The following is a 21,443-nucleotide window of genomic DNA, read 5'->3' on the forward strand; positions in this document are numbered from 1 at the left end:
AGTTTATGCTTGTTGAACGGGAAAAAGTAAAAATAGCATCCCCTGTCACTCTCAAAGAGTATCCTAATTTAGACGATAAAGTGTGTGATCACCCTACTTCACAAGTTTTTGGTTGAAATAGGTACATTTATCAAAACCACGGCTCTAAACTCTGGGTACAAATTGTAATTTGGCTGGAAATGTGAATCCGGCATCCCGCTTTGCAAATGTAATCATCCAGGAAATCTATCCAGATGCACTGCATGGAAGGCAGCCAGCCTGGCAGTGGCTCTGACCTACCCTGATTTACAGGCCTAGTAAGGGGACTTTGCCATCTGGTGGGCTGGACTAGCTGCTTGGCCAGGATTCCAGCCACCTGGTTGCTGGAGTCCAACTCTTGGGCAACGTGAGAGTCTGTGGGCTATGGGTTGTCTTGTGGCCACCCATGGTCTCCATCAGTTGGAAAGTAGTACTGATGAGAGACATAAGACTGGTATGATCCCCACAGGGCTGGGTAGTGGAGTTACCATGTGCAGTTGGGCAAATTGTACACTGCACAAAAACACTCAACTCCTGGGGCAAGCAAAGGATGCTATTTGGTATTCTTTTATGAGGTGGTTAGTCAGATGAGACCATAAGAGGAGACAGAGGAGAGGGTCAGGAAAACAATATTATACTCACAGTTCCTAGGGACAGGAGGCACAAAACGTCACACAGGGCCACACAGAAAACGCAAAGGGTGGTCAGGAGGCAGAAGACAGGAGCAGAGGAAGTGCTCAGGTCATGGCTTTCATTGAGGTTTCTGTGGAAAAGGCAAGGCAAGGCAGGGGTTGGCTTGCTTGAATAATTTCAGTGGGGTCTGGGCTGTAGGGACGGTCTCTACTTGCCTGGTATGTGGCCCTGGGATGGTTAAGGCAGAGGGTTATTGTCTCCTGGGGTGTATGGACCCAATAGAGAAGGTCTGGCTCTGGTCTGGTTCGTTTGCCTATCGATGGCATGCTCCCAGTTGGGCCCTTTATTATTTCTAAAAATTGGCGAACCCAGGGAGGGGCAGTCTCTCCCCAGCCACAAAGGTTTTGAAGATGTTGAAACATCATTAATAGACAGACAATTTTAAAAATGTAATACAATATATTAATAGATACCCATATCCAGTTGCCAGAGCTCACAGCCACGCCTTCCAGGAGGGAAGGGACTGGGGCGTGGTGACCACAAATGAACCCTTCCAACCCAGCTACCTGCCCTGCAGTGGGCTATCCTAAACCCCTAAAGCCCTGAGAAAAAGTTGCTTAGCCTGGAACTCGTAGGCTGAAGATCATAACACAGCATGCATCTTCTGTAGTGTAAGAAGAACAACAAAAGAGCCCTAAAATTTACTGAGCATCGGCTCTGTGCGCAGCATGGTAATAAGTACTCTAGTCTGTACTAACCCACACTTTGCATATATTCCATTTCATAGACCAGATCACTGAGGCTCAGAGAGGGAAAGTATCTTTCCAAAGTCACACAGCCCATCAGTGGTATACCGAGGTTTCGAATCCAGGTTTGCGTGACTCAGAATGTGCTCAATTTCACTAATTATCAGGGGAAAGAAAGTCAAAAGTCACTTTCTCACACCTGTTAGGGCGGTATTATCAAAACAGAAAAAAAGATAACAAGTGTTGACAAGGATATGGAGAAAAGGAAACCCTCATGCACTGTTGGTGGGAATGTAAGTTGGTGCAGCCACTATGGAAAACAGTATGGAGGCTCCCCCGAAAATGTAAACTTCTGGGTATTTATCCAAAAGAGTTGAAATTGGGATCTTGAGGGGATATCTGCACCCCCACGTTCACTGCAGCTTTACGTGATAGCCAAGATGTAGAAACAACCCAATTGTCCATGAACAGATGAGTGGATGAAAAAATGTGGTCTAGACACAATGGAATATCTCTCAGCCTTTAAAGAGGAGGAAATTCTGCCATCTGCGACAACGTGGATGAACCTGGAGGACAGTATGCTAAGGGAAATAAGTCCGATACAGAAAAACGAATCCTGCATGATCCCTTACATCAGGAATCTGAAAGAGTCAAACTCAGAGAAGCCGGGAACAGAACTGTGGTTACCAGGGGCTGAGGAGAAGGGAACTGGTGAGCTGTTGGAGGAAGGGCATGTAGTCTGAGTTTCACAGAATGAGTAAGTCCTAGAGATCCACTGAATGGCATCGCGTGTATAGTGAATAACACTGGATAGCATCCTTATGCGTTTGTAGGAAGGTAGATCTCACATTATATGTTATCACAAAAAAAAAAAAGAGGGAAGCAGGAAAGTTTAGCAGTGATGGTGACATTCACAGTGACGGTTTCATGGGTGTATACTTATCTACAAACTCATCAAGATGTATATGTTAAATCATACAGCTTTTTCCTCTACATCAGTGACACCTCAATTTTAGAAAAGTTGGTATTGTCCTTTCCCCGGGTGCTGAGCTGCCGCATGTAGGCCCCCAGAAATGCCATGGCCCAGCCACTCCTGTTCGTGGGAGCAACTCGAGGTACAAAGGGCTGAAATGTCCGAAGGAGATCAGGACTCAGCTTTTTGCTCTTGTGTGTCCAAGGCTCCCTTCCGCATCGGCCCGCTCTGGGTCTTCTAAAAGAGGGGAACTCCTACATTCTATTCTGTTTCCCGGCAGCCCCTCCTCTGTGTTCCTCCCAGGCCCTGTCTCGGGGCTGCCTCTCCTCACTGCTCAAACACAAATACTCCATGTCGTTTGGCCCCTCACACACACCGTGACGGAAATATGATGTTAGGAGGTAGGATGAGATGTGTGTAAAGTGCCGAGCACAGCGCTGGACGAAGAGTAGCTGGCCAGTCAGAGCCCCTCCTTGCCTCCCTGCAGCCTCCAGACGCATGACTGTCCTGCAGCACAGGCCAGGGGTTAAGATTTTGGATGCTGAAGCCAGACAACCTGGGTCACGGCTCGTGTCTGCTGTTTACTTGCTGTGTGACTTCGGGCAGTTACACAGCTGCTTTTCGCTTCAGTTCTTTCATCTGGGAAAGGAGGACGCAGTAGTACCTGCCTCAGGGGGCTCGTGATGCGGATGGAATGAGTGGGTGTTGACAGAGCATGAAGAGCTCTACCTGGCACACAGGAAGCTCTGGGCAGAGGAGGTTGAATAAATAATCCTACACTCTTCACCGCTTGGCCTGACTGCTTTTTCAACTGAGTTTCTGTGCAATGAGCTCAACCCAGGCTGAGCAGAGGAAAAGGTTGAAATAGTCAGCCTTGCAGTCAACTAATGGGCCGAGCTGTGAGTGGCTGGGAAAACCCGGGGGTTCAGCAGCATAGCTGAGGCCCAGGGAGCAAGGGAGCTGGACTTCTCCAAGCACCCCGAGCTTCAGACCTTGCAAATGGGGAGAGAATGAGGGGGGCGGTATTTCCTTTTTTTTTTTTTTTTTTTTTTTGCCTCTCTGACTCACAGGAGGCTGTGTTAGTCATGCCCTGATCTGCAGGATCCCACATACTAAACCCATGTGCTGGGATGTCGACCTCAGCTAGGGCCAGAGGATTGTCACAGGCCCTAACTGACCACATTGGAAGAAGGAAAACTTTATGGAGAGCTGGATCTCATCACAGGCTGCACATCCGAGTTATCCAGGGAACTTATAAAATATATACTAATAATCGGGTGTTAAATACAATACCTGATATTAAGATATTCTGAACATCAGAGGGCCTTAGCATCTAAATCATGTGGAGTGGCGTGGGGCCACTGAGGGTGACCCACAGCGGTGGCGCTCTCTGCTGTAGCCCTTGAGCTGCGTCAGAATCACCTGTTAAAACTCAGATTGCCAGGCTGCAACCACCCCCCCACCCCTCGCCCCCAGAATTCCTGGGTGGGGCCCAGGAATCTGCATTTCTAACACGTCTCCAGGTGACATTGATGCTGCTTTCCTGGCATCACGTATAGAGAAGCACCTATCTACATCATAAATAACAGAGGGAAAAAAAGGTGTTGTCTACTAAGTCTTCCCCCAAAATGTGGCTACTGCTTTTTGGATTTAAAAAAGAAACAAAACAAAACAAGAAAAAAACTTGTCCATACTCAAATCTTAAGCAGTTGAAAAATGCCTGTCCTGCTGTTCACTTTTTTCCCTCCTTTTCTCTCTCCTTCCTCAGCCATGTGCCCCTGAAAGCTTCTTGCTGTGGAAATTCTCCGCACATGTACGTTGCAGGCAGTGTCATGTGTAGTTCAACAGTTTGCAGGGACAAAAGGTAAAGACAAAGGAAAGCTAATTGATTCTTAACCTGTTTCCTGGAAAATAAGACCTAGCCAGACAATCAGCTCTAATGAGCCTTTTGGAGCAAAAATTAACATAAGACCCGGTCTTGTAATATTATATAAGACCCGGTCTTATAGCAAAATAAGACCGGGTCTTATATTAATTTTTGCTCCAAAAGGTGTATTAGAGCTGAATGTCTGGCTAGGTCTTGTTTTCAGGGAAACACAGTAAGTAGTCTGTACTAGGTGAGAACATAGAATAGTTTTTGCTACTTTGATGGCAGGTCACATGGCTCAGCCCACACAGTGGGATGTGAATTTCCTCTCCTTAAAACAGTTGAGTCAACTGAATTGTTGACAGGAAAATGACAGCACTAATCTGAAAAAAAAAAAAAAATCTTTCTAACCTTGTGTGTAAATCCCAACAAGGAAGCTGTATTGCCATAAGAAAAGCATAAGGCAGCCAGTGTATTGGGTTTCACGATAACATTCAGTTCTCTTTTCTCGTCCAAGTGCTTCTATGCATTAATGAAGATGAAAAAGTACACTGACAATCCTTTGGAAGAAAAAAGCTCACTTCACTATTTCCTTTAGGTGTCTTCCCAGTACATTCACAAGCTCATTCTGCTCATTCTTTTCCATGCTTTGACCACATGAATGGTGTGTGGTTTCCATGAGCAATTTAAAAGTGAAAACAACTTTTGGAAGAGATACACATAATTCTGTTTTTCAAGTGAACTCAGAAATGGTCAAGTTAGCAAGAGAGGTTTCCATTTTTCACCGAGCTTAGGGAAATGAGGAAACTTTCATTCTCTTTGGGCGTTCTTCACACAGACTTTCTTGAGCCCAGCTAAAGGACCAGTCAGTGTGACTTACAAGTTCTAGAACTGGAGAGACCATAGAGATCATCAAGTTCAAGTTCCTACTTTATCTGGTCTCTCCCCCCACATGTCCATATGATTTAGTGCATGCCCTCATTTTCTGCACATTTGCAAGAATGTAGTGCACCAATGTGGACTGATTCCAGTGGTTCAGTGGTTGAAACTGGTGAAACTGGTGTTCTATTGGTATCGGTGTATAATTGTACTTTTAATAGCATATTTATTTTATTAATATCTGTTCTCTCTATTAGAATGCAAACTCCAAGATAACAGGACTACATATATATATATATGCATATATACACAAAAATAAATAACTTTGTTTACCTTCAAGCGCCTCTCCTAGTGTCTAATTAGAGACATTCATTAAATAGCCCTATCAGGATAGAATGAATGACTCAATGATGTAACAGAGAGGTTGAGATTCAAAGAATGACTAGAATCAGCCAGGAGAAAAGACAAGAGGAAGGATTCTATGCAGCGGAAATTGCATGTGCAAAGGTCCGTGGTGAGAGAGGGAGTGCCCCTTAGGAAAGAATGAGCATTTTTCCATCTAGTCAAAGCTAGAGTCCTGGTATACAATCAGAAACCTGGCTGGGGAGATAAATAGTTTCTGCATTATAGACATCCTCCTAAGCAAACCATTCTTTATCTCTTCCTTAGTTGACTCTCTGATGCTGAATCCTGAATTTCAGGGCACTGATGTATCATCTATCCTAAATTTCCATTTAGGACGTGACCAGAATTTCAACCAGGCTCAGGCCTAAGTCCAAGACAGTTATAGTTAACTGGTATTTATTGAGCACTTAGTATGTACTAGGCAATGTACTAAGCCTTCTGTGTAGATGTATTTGGTCTTATAATCATTTGTCTACTAGACCTAGCTTTTCTGAACTAGGATCTTGCTTTCAACTGCCAGTCTGTTGATAAGAGTCAGATTTCAGGCATGCAAGACAGCTCTCTTGTAACTACCATTCCTGGATTTCTCACTGTCTATGCTCTGCTTGAGGGAACCTCAATCGCCTTGAAATTTGGACTGATCTGGTTGATATACGTTCACCTGTATGAACCTGAGACACGCTATCCAAAGAGTGGATCAATGAAGCCTTCCTGATTGATGCCGAGGACCCATGGTTTTTCTCTAAGACTTCAGTTCCATGTCACCAATTCGAGTGCTTCTCTGGATGGATAAGAAAACTAAATAGAGTGGTCTTGCCCCTGAGTTTGACTCCCAGCTGTATCATTTACAAGTCATCTAACCTTAGACAAGTTCCTTTCCTTCTCATATTCAAGTATAAAAGGGAAAAAAAAATATTCTACAAGTGGTTTAAGGATTTAACGAAGCCCTTTAGCACAGTACCTGGCTCGTGGTGAGACAAAAGGAACCGCAGCTGCTGTTCCCGCTGTATTGTTAACCACAGGGACGAGAAGCAGAGACTTGCTGTAGAATTCTTACATTCTGAGGAAGGAAAGGAAAATCAATTAAAAACAAGTACATGCATATCTCCATTTACTGCTATTGCTCAGAGAATGGATTGTCTTGTTCATTTTATGTTCTGGGTCTGTAGGTAAATTGCAAAATCTTTTCTATTGAAAATTCATTTTGTCTTCCACAAATGTTATTGAGTCCATGCCATTTGCCAGGCATGTGGGAAAAACAAGGATAAATTAGGTGACAATCCTGCACTCACCTTGGGAGTTGGAGAAGGGAGAGGACAGATTTTCTATACATGTGAGGGAAAGCACTGTCCTGCTTAAATACAGAATGATGAACATCATTTACTTTAGACATTCATTGAGGGTCTTGCAAGGGCCAGTCATTGCCTGATTGAATTAATGCAGCGCTAAAAGGTGAGGGGGGGAGGTATGCTGCAAATAGATGTGCACTGGATTTGTATTTTCCACCCGTTACTTACATATACTTATATATTATAATAATTATATATTACGTATACATAGAACAATCATATTAATGATGAATTACAGTAGTGCCCTCTTATCCACGGGGGGGGGGGGGGGCGTGCAGTCCAAGACCCCCAGTGGATGCCTGAAACTGCAGATAGTACCGAATCCTATGTATACTATGTTTTTTCCTATACATACGTACCTATGATAAATTTTAATTTATACATTAGGCACAGTAAGAGCTTAACAACAATAACGAATAATAAAATAGAACAATTATAACAATATAAAAGTTACTCAAACACAAACATTGCAACACTGTGACAGTTGATCTGATAACCAAGGTGACCCCTAAGTGGCTAACGGAAAGGAATCCAGTACAGTGTGGAGATGCTGCCAAAGGGCTGATTCACGGCCTGGGCAGGACGGAGCGGGACAGGGAGGGATTTCATCACACTCCTCAGACAGGTGCACAGTTTGAAACTTATGAATGGTTTATTTCTGGAATTTCCATTTAATATCTTCGAACTGTGGTTGACTGCAGGTAACTGAAACTGTGGAAAACAAACCTGCAGATAAAGGAGGACAACTGTATTATTATGCTAATTATATATGATAAACGGAATGTTGTGTACTAGTTCTTATTGATTATATATGTATATGGACGTATACTAATTATACATGTGTACATATAATACCAATACATTATTCTAATGATATTATCAATATATATAGTTGTATATGACAATTATTGTATTGTATATGACATATAAAATATTCATAATATTATCTATTAAATAATAATATTATCTATTAAATAATAACATAAATATATATAAATATATGTAAGTAATATAAATATATAAGTAACTCAGTTACTTATATCATCTCATTTTTCTACCACATGTATCTTTCTCTTAAAAATGGAAAATGGTAAAGTTCTGGGTCAGAGATTGGACATACTAATTAAATCTATGCTTTGTTCCTGCTCTGCAATCTGAAGGACACAGAAATCTGCAAAATGATGAGGGGGCTCCCCCCCTACATCAAACTCCTCTAATGTCTCCAGCAGGCATTCAAAAGCTTTAGCGAACACCTGCTCTGTGACAGGCCTTGGGGTACAGGGCCAAATGAAACACAGTCCCTGAACCACGTGGTGCTCACAGATGGGTCAGTTAGTAGCCACAGATGGCTGTCTTGGAGGAAAGAACCACAGGTCTATGGTGGCACAAAAAGAGGCAAGAGACTGCCTGGGACGCTGGGAAGGGAGATGCCTCAGGGGACGTGGCTACGATCTTGAAGATGTGGAAGGACTGGCATGATAGGCCGGGGAAACTCATGTGAGAAAATCAGCATGAAGCTAAGAGAGCATGACACATTCAGGAGCCGGCGGTGCGATGGTGGTGGGGCTCCTACTGCTGATGTAATAAAAACACCAAGAACACCAGTAATAGGAGTCATAGTAGTAGCAATAGCAAATGTTGATTGCCGTTCGCTGTTCTAAGCCCTTAGATGCATTATGTTATATAATCGCACAACAATCTTCGAGTATACATAGTATTACGATCCACATAGTAAGACAAGGGACTAGAGGGACCGATATGTGACTCACAGTTGTACAGCTGATAAGTACAACAGACCACGGTCTGCCACAGCTCACCCTCGTGGCCTTGGACCAGGTACCTAACCTCTGTAAACCTCAGCTTCTCCCTCAGTAACATAAGGTTCAAGGCTCATTCTGAGACAGCCGTGGGATGAGGACTGCAGAGGGCCATGCTCCTGGGGAGTGTCAGTCAGTGATGGCTCAGGCTCTGTACGTTGCTAGGGAGCAGATGTTGGAAGACTGGAGGGAAATCATGTTAATGAGATAGACTGGGTCAGGTCCAGGAAGGCTGGCCTTGGGCAATAAACTGAAAGGTATGCATTTCATTCTCAAAGCCATGATAGGCATGGGGAAGCTTTGAAACAAATAGTGATATGCTCAGTGTTGTGTAGGAGAAAAATCACTCTGCCCAGGGTGTAAAATACACTTGGAAATAGCCAGGCCAGCTAGGAGAGTGTTGCCATAATCTGGGAGAAAAAGTCTGAGAGTCACAAGAGATGTTGAGTGTAAATAACACACTTGCTGACTCATTGAATGTGAGGGTGAGGGCAGAAGAAGAATCCAGGATAACCCCATAATGCTTGGCTTTAGAGATGGGTGAATGGTGCGATACCATCCACTGAGGCAGGAAATGCAGTAAGAGGAGTGTTATGGGTTGAACCATGCCCCCCCCCACACACACACATTCACATGGTGAAGTCCTAATCCCCAACACCTTAGAATGTGCCCTCAGTTAGAGGTAGGGTCTTTCCAGAGGTAATCAGGTTAAAATGAGGTCATCAGGGTGGGCCCTAATCCAATATGACTAGCATCTATTTTATAAGAAGGGACAATATGGACACAGGAACACATCGAGGAAAGACCATGTGAAGACACAGGGAGAAGACAGCCATCAATAAGCCAGGGAGAGAGGACTAGATCAGCTCTCTTTCCCTCACAGCCATTAGAAGGAACCAACCTGCCAACACCTTGATTTTGGACATCTAGCCACCAGATCTGTGAAACAATAATTTCTGTTGTTTATTCTACCCAGTTTGTAGTACTTCGTTCCAACAGTCTTAAACTAATATAAGGAGTAACTCAGTTGGAGATGGCTCTGAGTTACGTTTTAGATCAGTTGAGTTGGATGCATTGTTTTTGAAAACTAGGCGGCGCTAGGTGCCAAAATCATAGTTCAATACAAAAGTCCAGGATGCAGTGAGGGCTTTGGGAGTAGAATTAGAGATGAAGGTGTGTCAATCATGTCTGACATTCTAGCATCTATAGCACAGTGTGACTAGTACATAATAGGGATTTGGAAAGTAGTTGAGTGGATAAATGTCATGTTTGCTTAAGGACAGAGGGCAGGAGGGACCACACAGATATTGGAACTAGTTGTTCTGATCTCCATCCCAGCACGAAAAATCCTGTCGACTCAAGTCCTGTCGAATTTTAGAGGATTGCTAGGTCGGTTGCTGATATTTACATTCAGTAATTAGGGTAGTTCCCTCTTTGTTCTCTAAATTCAGGGGATAAAAAAAAAAAAAAAAAAAAAAAAAAACTTAACCAAATAGCAAAGCTATTTTTGGAATGGAGAATGATAGCCTGTCTGGAGTCTTAGCTTCACACCCATGTTCTGAAATGTTGACCTCCAAGGGAGTGTGCCCATGCTGTGTCCATTGTAAGTAGCAATTTAAAAGTCTGCTCAGCTTAAATGTCAAAATAAATGGACAACATGGCATAATAGAAAATGGCAATAACTGGAAATCAGGAGACCTTGCTTTAAATCTCAGATCTGTCTCTGAAGAACTGGGTCACCTTAACCTTCCTGAGTTCCCTTCCCTCATCCACAAAATAAAAATGGGAGGAGGTAATTGGATGATCGTCCAACTCTGGCATTCTGATTCTCTCAATGTTGTCTTTAATTGTGAATGTTGGAAGAATTCAATTTCCGCAAATTGACCTGCCAATCTAATTGAGTCCACCAATCTGAAAGTATGTAAATAAAGCGAGAGGTAGAACTTAATATCACAGATGACTTTGGTAGAGAAATTTCCTTCCTTAATAATGTCTGCCTCCTGGAGATAACAGATGAGACATGGGAAAGAGACAGTACTTGGTTTTAGAATGCATCTTATTTACCAGCAAATTAGGTTTTATTGGAAGGTTTCTGAATGTACATGGTCACAGTATTTAATGACGTAAATTTCTGACCATATTGGAAAAGGATATGGAAAAAAATCATGTATTTCTAACTGCATTTATAATTTCTCCTGATCATTTAATAGTTAAACCTCATGCATTGGCCTTTTCTTTACATGCCTGGACATCTCAGCCCTGGCATATAATAAGCCACTAAGGGGTACAGATGATTAAAATTCATTGAGTACCTATTAAGTATCATGTTTTGTGCCAGGTGCTTGGCCTGTATTACATAGTGGCCAAGTATTACATGTATTACATCGTGGCCTGTATTACATTTGCCGCATAGTGGCCAATGAGTGGCCTCATTTGACACCCCTGTAACCAATGCTGTCAGCCTCACTATATCTTCTCTACACTCAATTCATCATGTCGAAGGTTGTTTGCTTAGGGCTTCTGTCTGGCTGTGGCAGCGTACGTGGCCCAAAAGGACAAGCCAGACATGCATAAGAGTTATGGCTGCAGAAGCAACCCTCAATTGATATCAGTTGGGAATTCTGTGGATACGTATTCAGCTTCCTCACCGCTCGGTTGGGATAACTCTGAAGTGTATTCTCCACGTGCTCACTGAGTTCTTCAGAGGGATCGACTCCCAGTTGCCCGAGGTGGATGTGGGCTCAATCACACAGCCTTTATTGGCAGTCTTCTGGTTCTGTCTAGATACCCTGGTATTTCCTGCCATCTCATTCCAGATACAGTACTTGCCACTTGGATTTTCACCTCAGGGTCTGCTTCTGGGGAATCCAAACTAACACATCTCCCAAGATCCCTACAGAGAAGGGTAGCATCATTGCTACTTTCTATGCGGAACCCCAGGCTCAGTGTGGTTAAATAACAGGTGTTAAGTCTTGGTGCTGGGGTTTTGCTGGCTCGCATTGACTTTTCTCTACACTAGTGGTTCTCAACCAGGGAGGTTTTGTCCCCCAGGGGACATTTTGAACTGCCTGGAAACACTTTGGTTTGTCAAAATGGGGGACATGGGGGTGCTCCTGCCTCCCAATAGGTGGAGGCAGGGAGGCTGCTAAATATCCCATGAACGGGTCAGCTCCCTACAATAAAGACTAATCCAGCCTACACATGGTCATTAGTGGCAAGGTTGAGACTTCCTGCTCTACACCCAGCAAGACTGGTTGTTGGGTGGTAGCTCTCCTGTGTGACTTGTCTATTGTATTCCACTTCCAGGGCCAAGCTGTGGCTCAGCTGTGTTCCACTGTCCCCAATGTGACTGTCTTTGGAACAGCTTCTACTTTCAAGCACGAAGCCATTAAAGACTCTGTGACCCACCTCTTCGACAGAAATGCAGACTATGTGCAGGAAGTGAAAAGGTAAGGTGTCTGCCCGAAAGAGCTCCAGGTCGCCCCTTGCTCTTCTCTCTCTGAAAGAACAGTTGTGTTCATTTAGGAGGGCTAACACTACTAATAATAGAGATAATATTAAACATCTATCAGGGGCTTAGTCGGACTAGCTCTGTACTAATTATTCCACATTTTGAGCTGATTTAATCCTCTCAACAACCCCATTACTATCCCCCTTTTGCGGAGGATAAAACCCGGGAACAGAGCAGTTAAGTAACTTGCAAAGCTAATTTATAACTTGCAAAACTGTTATGCTAGTTGATAACACTGCCTTAACCCAGAGAAGCATATGTCTCATTCATTCACACAACAGCCCAAGGAAATGTCGACTCCCACCTGGGTATGACCGCACCAGCGAAGGACAAAAGTGGTGACACGATCAGATTTGGGTTTTGAACAGTCACTGGTGGTGCGTAGAGAATGAATGGGGCCGGGGTGGAGGCCAGAGGTCGGGAGATCAGTCTGCCAGCTGTTGCGGTCACCCAGGAGGACACTAGCCTATAACATGACCCACTTATAATCTGGAAGGTATTGATCATGGCCATGTGCATGTCAGCACAGGGAATCAGATGGTAAACCCAGCTGCCACCACACTCTCAGATGGTTGGTGCGTGTCGCCCCTTCTGCTGCTTAGAGCTGGAGGCTGATTCTTAGGTTCAGCTCCACTCACAGCTCCTGACGGAATTCAGGGATGTCCCAGAGCCAGTGTTTCTGCATTTTCATTTCTCAGCCCTAAATTATAAGGTGCAAAGGAATTAAGTGACACAGTAAGAAAATTGAACGACAAATGAATAGATTCGGTTTTTTGAGGTGATAGTATTAGACCAGAGTAAGTGAAACTCGGGAAGTTTCTTAAAAATGAGAGTCTTCAGATAATCTGAGTTTTCAGGATTGTTTTTAAATTTTTAATGTAGAGATTTACACATAATTTAAAGTTGTCCCAATATTTCCAGTGGGATGTGAACCGAGAGCTTTAAAGCTAGATATTAGAAGTTCGCTGCCTGGTTCTCAGATGTCTAGAGATTGCAGGCATACTTTAAAGAATTCCTAGATAGACCTTTGCCTATTTTCATAACCCGCAGGTAGCTTTTCCTTCTGTTAGCTAGCGTCACTCAAGCTGTGGTCTGGACAATGGCAATATGTACCATTATCCCGTCGACAATCTTTTCTTCCATCCTCATAATGATATTATTGTAAGCATCCTTCCCTTTATTCATGCACCGACCGCTTACTAAATACTGAATGTCTGTGATGGGCCAGAATGGTGCCAGGGCTGGGCATCCAGCAAAACCACCTTGAGAGTCACTGTCTTCAGGGAGTTTGAGTCCAGGTGAGGAAGAGGGAACAACAGAAATAGTTTTAAAATTCATTGATTTACTCTTTTGCTATGTGACCTGGTGGAGAAATACAAGGTACTAGGGAACATAATGCAAATGGGAAATCAGACACATCAGCCATCAAAGAGGGAGATTTGGGCTGAGAATTGAAGGGTGAGAATTTGGCCAAACGAAGAGCATTTCTGACCACAGGGAGTGGTACGTGCTCGGGCCCAGGTGAGAAAGGGTTGGTCAATTCGAGAATCTGAAAGGAGACCAATGCAGCCAGAGGTAGTAGAATGTGGGAAGTATTGAGGGAAGAGGAGGGGCAGTTCTTCTAAGAAGTGACAATCCATGACCAGGTGACTCCTGTTCTCCCCACTTCTCATATACCTGCTCCCTCCTCTTGTTCCCTGTCCTGGACCTGCTACCCTTAGCCCCTGAATCAATGATTTCTACTGATTGGCAGACGAGCAGAAGGCAACAGCATCTGAGACCTACCTCACTATCACCTTCTTTCAAATAGGATTTCCAACAATTCTTTGTGTTTCTAAGTAGAGACCCTAGAATCAGGCTAAAAATGACTGGGAATCTGCAAATATGTTGATGCCCTCTGTCTCACAAATTCTAAGCTCAGGAAATAATCAAAAAGAAGAGAAAAGCAACAGGTCCACAGTCGCCTACTGCAGAGTCGCCTACTGCAGAGCCAAGCACTGCTTCTGATTCCCTGGAGGTGCTCAGCATATGCCGGGGTGAATTGTAGCATTGCCTGCAATCGTGAAAATGCAGAAACAGCCTCCATTATCAACAGAAAGGAAACGGTTCAGTGGATTATGCCGCACCCACACGCTTGAGTATTATGCAGCCTCTAAAAAAAGATAACTATGAAGACTGTCACAAAACGGGAGAAAAAGAAAAAAAAAAAACCGTGGTAGCATAGTGAGTGAAGAAAGCAGAATGCCAAATTCCATCCACACTGTGATCGCGGCTTTGTATAAATTGTTGGCTCAAAAGGACAGAAAAAGAAAGGAAAGGGAGAAAAAAAAAAATCCAACCACTAACATGCAATAGGAGTGGAATGTAGAGCCATTTCTCTGTATTTTTTTGATCATGGGATATTATTTGTTATACTATTATGTGTGTGGTAAACTAGAAAAAATAATAACAGAATTCCTTGAGATGAAAACTCTTTTACAAACCATTTATTCTGTAAGCTGCTTTTGCACACATTCTCAGCCTTGAGCCAGGCATTGTACAGAGACTAGGGAACAATTATTTATGATACAGACCTAACCTTTACATCACTTTCTCCTTCTTTGGGAGGAGAGAGATGGCTATGCTTAAAAACAAGTGGAAGAGTTAGAAGCCTTGAATCGTGGGCAGCTGACGATAAGAGCCACAAAAATAAAGAGGAGAGAAAAACCAGAGAGAGTGCCAGGGTGGACAGCTCCTGAGGGGGCTGCTTGAAAGATGGGGATGCTTGAAAAGGGGTGCTTGAAATCATTCAGTAGGCAGAGGAGGAAGTTGGGAGGAGTCCCAGGCAAGGAGAATGAGCCCAGGGCAAGGTGGATAGTACCACCAGGCTTTGCTAGTCTCCTATCACTCTGCTGAGCACTTTGATTAGACCATTTTATGTGGACCTCAGACAATCCTGCAAGTGAACCTTTCTCATTTACAGAAACTGAGACTTAGTGGAAATTACTGAGAGTGCCATCAGCTGGGGAAAAGAAAGAGAAAGTGATGAAGAATTTCTAGAGATGGTATCGTTAAGTACATGTGGAAGCCACTAATAGTAAACATTTGCTAAGAAGCATACTGTGTGCCAGGCACTGTCCACGCAGTGCCTGGAATAGCGTATCCCTCCATCATAAGCTTGGAGGTGATGGTTAAAGCTACGGCACAGGTGAGTTCTCAGAGGAAAGGGAATTCTGAAAGAGAACTGAGGGGAGAGCCAAGGATCCAATCGGAAATAAAAGTTACAATTCAGCGGAATTAATTTGGCAAAGTGGAAGGGTTTCTCTGCCAGTAACGGCTGTATGGGACCTGCCACCATTCAAGAGAAATTCTTCACTGATCCAGGTGGGTGGGAAGCAGAGAGGTGGCATTCAGAATAAAGGGGTTGGGGACCGAGGGAGGACAGACGTGTAAGTCTCAGGCCAGCAATTCCAAAATATCTTGCTCCTAAATCTGGCCCAGAGAATTCCTGCACTGGGGCTACTGGTGTTTGTTTAAAATCTACAGAGATTTATGACAAGAGAAGGCAGACATAGCAAGTGTGGTATTTGGCCCTCTGTGCTCACGCTCTCCGTGTTTATGTAATTATGTTTAGACATGTACAGGCAAGGTGGACACCCCCAGAAACTGGGGACCTTAGAAATCAGGATGACACTGTGTCTGAGAAGTTACCTTGCTCTGCTTGTACAATCATTCCATTGAAAGGAGCTGCTAGCAGGAGCTTGTGAGCTACTAGATGGTAGGAATAAAACTGAGCCTCCATCTGCGTATTCCCATTTCAGCACACACAGAGCCTCACAGAAAGTGAACACTTCCTGAATGTTTGTTCAGTGGCTGGAAATTTAGGGCAAGTGTGTAGGACCCTGACCTTGGACATCTCCTATCATCTAGAATGAAAACAAAACAGATTGAAAATAGAAACCTCTAGGCCTGCCTGGGTGGAAAAACATGGTCTAACTCTGCATATATGTGTATTTATTTTAAAAGACAAAGTTTAAGCCCAAATTCTTCAAAGACTAAATTAAGTTGATGGCTCCCCAGAGCTGCTTGCTAAAGCAGTGCTTCCATAATTATACTGGTCTGAACATTTATTATGTCTTAAATTCAGAGCGGTGAAAAAGCCATCGGCATTGCTGTTAAACTAGACCGGCCTTTAAATTCCAGCTGTGCTAGTTATATAAGCTTGGGAAAGGCATCGCTTTTGTGATCCTTCATTTCTTCACCAAAAAGGTGGAGTTAAAAATGCCTGTCTCATAGGCTGGTCATGATGATTAATTATGAAATTCCTGGTATATAGTAGAATTCAGAAAATGTGTCCTTTGAAGGAAGCACAGGTAGAGAGATGTGGAATACTAGTCTAATATGTTTTCTTCATTCCTTTCATTTATTCATTTACGTATCCATTTAATCATTAATTCATACAATCCATCATTATTTCTTGAGAACCAATGCTATGTCCAGAAGGTTTGTGGATTCTCTTGAGTCTGGAAGCTTCCATTGCTATAGGAAGATCCTCTCTATTTAACCCTTTTCCTCTAAGACTATGTTTTAGATTGAACCTGGAGATTAGACAAGTAGAAGTTTGCAAGTTAAATTAATGTGCCTTTGATAGCTTCACTGAGGAGGGATGTGGGGAGGGAAGAAAGCCAATCCCTATGAGACCAGAAGCCCCAGGAAGATGGGGAACATGTTTGCTTTTTTCACCACTGTATCTCCAGCACCTTGGACAGAGCTTGCTTGGCGCATCATTCAACCTCCACAAATGTTAATTGTCGACTGAGTTGTGGGGTGACTGTTACCCTGTTTCCCCGAAAATAAGACCTAGCCGGACAATCAGCTCTAATGCGTCTTTTGGAGCAAAAATTAACATAAGACCCAGTCTTATATTTATTATATTATATAAGACCCAGTCTTATTTTACTATAAGTCTTATAGTAAAATAAGATTGGGTCTTATGTTATTAGTCGCAACTAATGCTGGCACCGGGCCAAGCATTTCGTTTGTCCCATCACTTCATTATTAGCACAAAGAAAGATGTTAGTTCTACTTTACAAAAGACAAAGCTAAGGCTTAGAGAAGCTGATGAGGCAGCTAGATACAAACAGACTGTCTCACTGTGACATCCATGCTTATTCTCCTTGCTCAGGCTGGTTCCCGATATCAGTCACCAGCCAGATTCTTAGCTGCCTCCAGCTTTGTGAAATTCTTATAGTTGGACCCAGCAGGATAAATCCACCTCCCAGGCCTCTGCCCAATTCGCTGCTACTCTGAGAGCTACTTCCTGATTCTGGAGTAAACAATATGGCACAGCAAGGGAAAGGGACCGACTGTTTGGTCTTTGACAGCTTATAGTATTGTTCTTTGTCTTCTCACCATGCAGAATCTCTGCTGAAGGAGTGGACATTGTTTTGGATTGCCTCTGTGGGGACAACACGGGGAAAGGCCTCAGCCTTCTCAAACCCCTGGGAACCTACATTTTATATGGTGAGTGCTAAATTGTAGCGGGGACGTGGTCACTGCACATGTGTTTACAGACAAAGGCTCTGAAAAATGAAGCATGTTGCTATGTTAGGGGAATGAGATTAGGGTGTTTAATTTTTGGATGTTTCCCATAATATTGCTAGTGCCATTACTTGTTTTCAATGATAAAAGTAACATATGCACCTACTGCCGTGATATTCCCATGAGTACGTCTCATTCCAAAAGGGGTAAAGCCAAGCCCGTGTAGTCACTGGGATGGAACTGGACCCATGGAAAGTGGCACAGGTGGCACATATTAATGGCTTCAAAGGAACGTCAAAAAAATGAAGGAATGAAGGACCCACAGTAGGATGGAGAGGAGTGGCTAAGATATGGGGGGCGGTTTAAGGGAGGTTTTTCAGTATTGGAGGTGAAATTACAAAGTACAGACTCTCCTACCTCTAAACTACTCCTGTATGTCCCAATCAAGACCAAAGCCCTGGATGGATTGAGCACAGATCTGCTTCTGAGTCTTGGGTTTGGGGGGATTTATGAAAGACATCTGGGAGTCGTTTTTTTCTAGCAGAACGAGACCCCATAGCCTCCTCTCCCTCTTCTTCTCTTCTTTTGAGACATGCAAACTAATTTAAATGCTAGTTGCCATGAAGTCAAAAAAGCCTATCTGAAGCCAGATGTCACAGTCCAAAGCAGAATGATAGTGGGATTCTCCAACATTTGAGATTTTTGATACCTCTTTGCCCTGTAGGTATGATAGAAAATTGAGCCTTGGGGCTCTGTATAACTCAGAAAAAAAGACAACACTCAATTTTCCTGTTATTAGTTGAGGAGATTATAAAAGAGACATTTGAGAGGTGTAAATATTCAAGCATCTTTTTGTTGTCATTAAATCTTATAAAAGAAAGAGAGGAAATAAGCTTATCACTGCTGGAGCATTTCCGTATTTTCAATAGTGGTCACGTATTTGAAAGTCCTTAGCAGTAGATGCATATTTTTTAAATTTTATTATTGAGAAAAGAAGCGCTGAGCATCAGTGCATAATGTAAGGATACTGGGTATGACTAACACACAAGTCAAATGCAGATGGACAATTTATTCATCCTTACTTATTTACCGATTATGATTTTGCCCAAGTTTCATTTCATTTTGGTGGAATACAACTTGATTATATTACAAGTGTCTAATTCATTATATTGATTACTTGTCTACTAAGTAGTCTCAGCCTAGTACTATGATGTGTGGTGGTAGTCACTACATAAAATTAGAAACAGGGATTAACTGACGGCCTACTAGTTTACTCGGGCCAAACTATTAAGTTTAAAATATATACTGTTTTTTCATTAAACAGCAGTTCTCTGAGAAGGACTTTCTCCGAATTCTTTGGGGACAAGGAAGGAAAGTCCTTGAAAAGACCCCAATATGGTAACTGAACTGTGAAGAGCCCTCTCACTCACCCCCTCTAGGAACCCCCCAGAGGGGTCTTTTCTCTTTATAAGAGCATCTTAGGGAATCTTTCCCAACTTCATTTCCCACCTTCCTTCTAAATAGTGCACGTTCCAATTAACAAAGCTCAATTTCTCACACCATTTGCCTCAAGTAATTTTTACCTTTCTGCTCAGACTTCTTTGGAGCTAACACATTGTTCACACTATTTCTGTGGCTTCTGAACGTGTTTCATCCTCTTCTGCTCCTCTGTACCCCGTTTTTTTCCATCTATCTAAATTCTAGCTCAGCCCAACCTCTCCCCACCTAGGTCAGAACCCCAAACCTGTCACTTGCCCAGGGATCAAATTCAAACCATAAAGAAAGCTTACATAAGAGTTCATTTCTCAGTCTCGAAGAACAGAACCAACAAGACATTTCAGCAACTTATCATTTTATTAGAATGTTGGCTTAGATCACATTTTTACCATATGCCCAAGTTTCCGAAGTAATGAAATAGTCACCTTGAGAAATGTTACTTCCTCGTTGATCCAGTGATCTTTAGTTAAAATTAAGTCAACTTGACACCACCCACTCCCTCCGTTATCATCATTTTTTTTTCCAGGCTGACTCAAGCTCTTGATAGTCTTGGACCAAACAACTGCCATTCCTCCATGCGTAATAAGAGATGGTGAATTTCATTAGCAGTAGTTTGATTTGGGAATCTTCTGTTTTCAGGTTCATCCAACATGGTGACTGGAGAGACCAAGAGCTTCTTTAGCTTTGCAAAATCAGTAAGTATCCATGCACATCTCACGTACTATGGCAATGTAGTGATTTGCATGTTGTGAGCTCTTCCATCTTAAGGACATTCACCTACTAACCGGAACCTTGTTTGTCCTTCCTCGTCCGTGAAGCCTGCATTCCCATCATGCTCACTACACACGGGCAGGACCGTGACTGGGACTACTTTTGTCTAAATGAGGCAGACATGTGGGAACGTCAGTGAAACTCCAGAAAGCTTTACAGTATTTTGATTTCAACTAAGATTGCTTACGTGTTTTTAATCATGGCCGAAAAGGAACTTAGCATTAGTGTATTTTATTTGCTCCGTGGAGAGGCCAACCTTTGAGTTTGGCCACTTTCTGACCAGGTTTCTGCAGGTACCTGAGATTTCTCTGCATCCCCATCCTACTGAGTTAGAGATACAAGTGGGATCCTACAATTTGAGCGAGCTCCTGGGGTGATTTTTAGACATGGGCATGTTTGTGAACCACTGTCTTAGGTAATCATGTTCTAAATACAGTGGTTACTTTGTCTGCCATGGAAAAGCCACATGCTTGGGCATTCACCCCATTATGAACCTAATAGGATCTCCATTCCCACCTAGAGCTACACTTGCTAGAATTAAGCTAATCTGGGCTTGAACTTCAATTTTACCCTCTTCCCTCTGACAACAGAGGGGCGCTGCTTCTCAGAAGAGCTTGTCTTCTCTCCTCCCAGCCTCCTAAACGGCCACTGCAGAATGGATGATTCACTCACTTACTCTGCCAGCATCTTAGGATCACCTAGTATTTGTGGCTTTGTGCCAGGCACCAGGTATCACAGTGAATGAGAGAAGTACATTGTAAGCCCTGGTGATTCTTACATAATAATGAGGGAGACAACTGAAATAAGCAAAACATATTAATAACATCATTGTCAATGGTCATAAAGGGTCTGAAGGAAATAAGAACAGGTGGTGAAATAAAAAAGGGCAGGATAGAGGAGAGGCATTTTGAATAGGGTGGTCAGGGAAAGCCATGGTAAGAGCTTTAGAATTCATTCTAAGTGTGGCTAGTGGGTATTCTCATGCCTCCTGAGTGCCAACACTGGCTGCCAAAGGCATCATTCCCCCAAACGTTCCCTGATTCTGAATGATTAGTACTTCCTGCCCCATGAGATTAGAATTAAAGGACCTCTGTTTGCACTTGAACTTTGAAGTTCTGGTCAAGGATCATCTCAACTACAGAATAAACAGGGAGCAAGAATGGAGTCTAATGAAGGATGCTGTCTGGAGCATATCCCCTGAAGATAGGCTTTGTGTCACTCACAGCTGCTTTGTTGCTGTGGCTGTAATTACCATGATGCTGACAGCCTGCCATGGGTCACCAAATTGGTCCCAAATTACACAGACTTGGAAAAAGTGTTTTTCCTTTCTTTCCTAAATGCACAATCACAACACACAGTGTTAATAAAATAATTTCAGGGTGGCCAGGTTGGATGAAGGTGCTCACAAAAACACAGTCAGGATGGAGGTTGCGATTTTCCTGCCCCAAAACAGGGGT

At 43.1% G+C, this 21,443-nt stretch overlaps 1 protein-coding gene across 1 annotated transcript in view; it reads left to right on the forward strand.

Moving 5' to 3' along the window:
* The window catches only part of VAT1L (vesicle amine transport 1 like), a 142,809-nt gene that overhangs the window by 52,477 nt on the left and 68,889 nt on the right, over nucleotides 1–21,443 (forward strand). The window contains exons 4-6 of the mRNA XM_081031343.1: nucleotides 11,994–12,136; nucleotides 17,597–17,700; nucleotides 19,855–19,910. Of these exons, the coding sequence (XP_080887469.1) occupies nucleotides 11,994–12,136; nucleotides 17,597–17,700; nucleotides 19,855–19,910 (303 nt within the window). The remainder of the gene's footprint in view (nucleotides 1–11,993; nucleotides 12,137–17,596; nucleotides 17,701–19,854; nucleotides 19,911–21,443) is intronic.

Source organism: Rhinolophus hipposideros (genome assembly GCF_964194185.1).
Source record: "Rhinolophus hipposideros genome assembly, chromosome: 21".
In the NCBI taxonomy this organism is placed as follows: Eukaryota; Metazoa; Chordata; class Mammalia; order Chiroptera; family Rhinolophidae; genus Rhinolophus; species Rhinolophus hipposideros.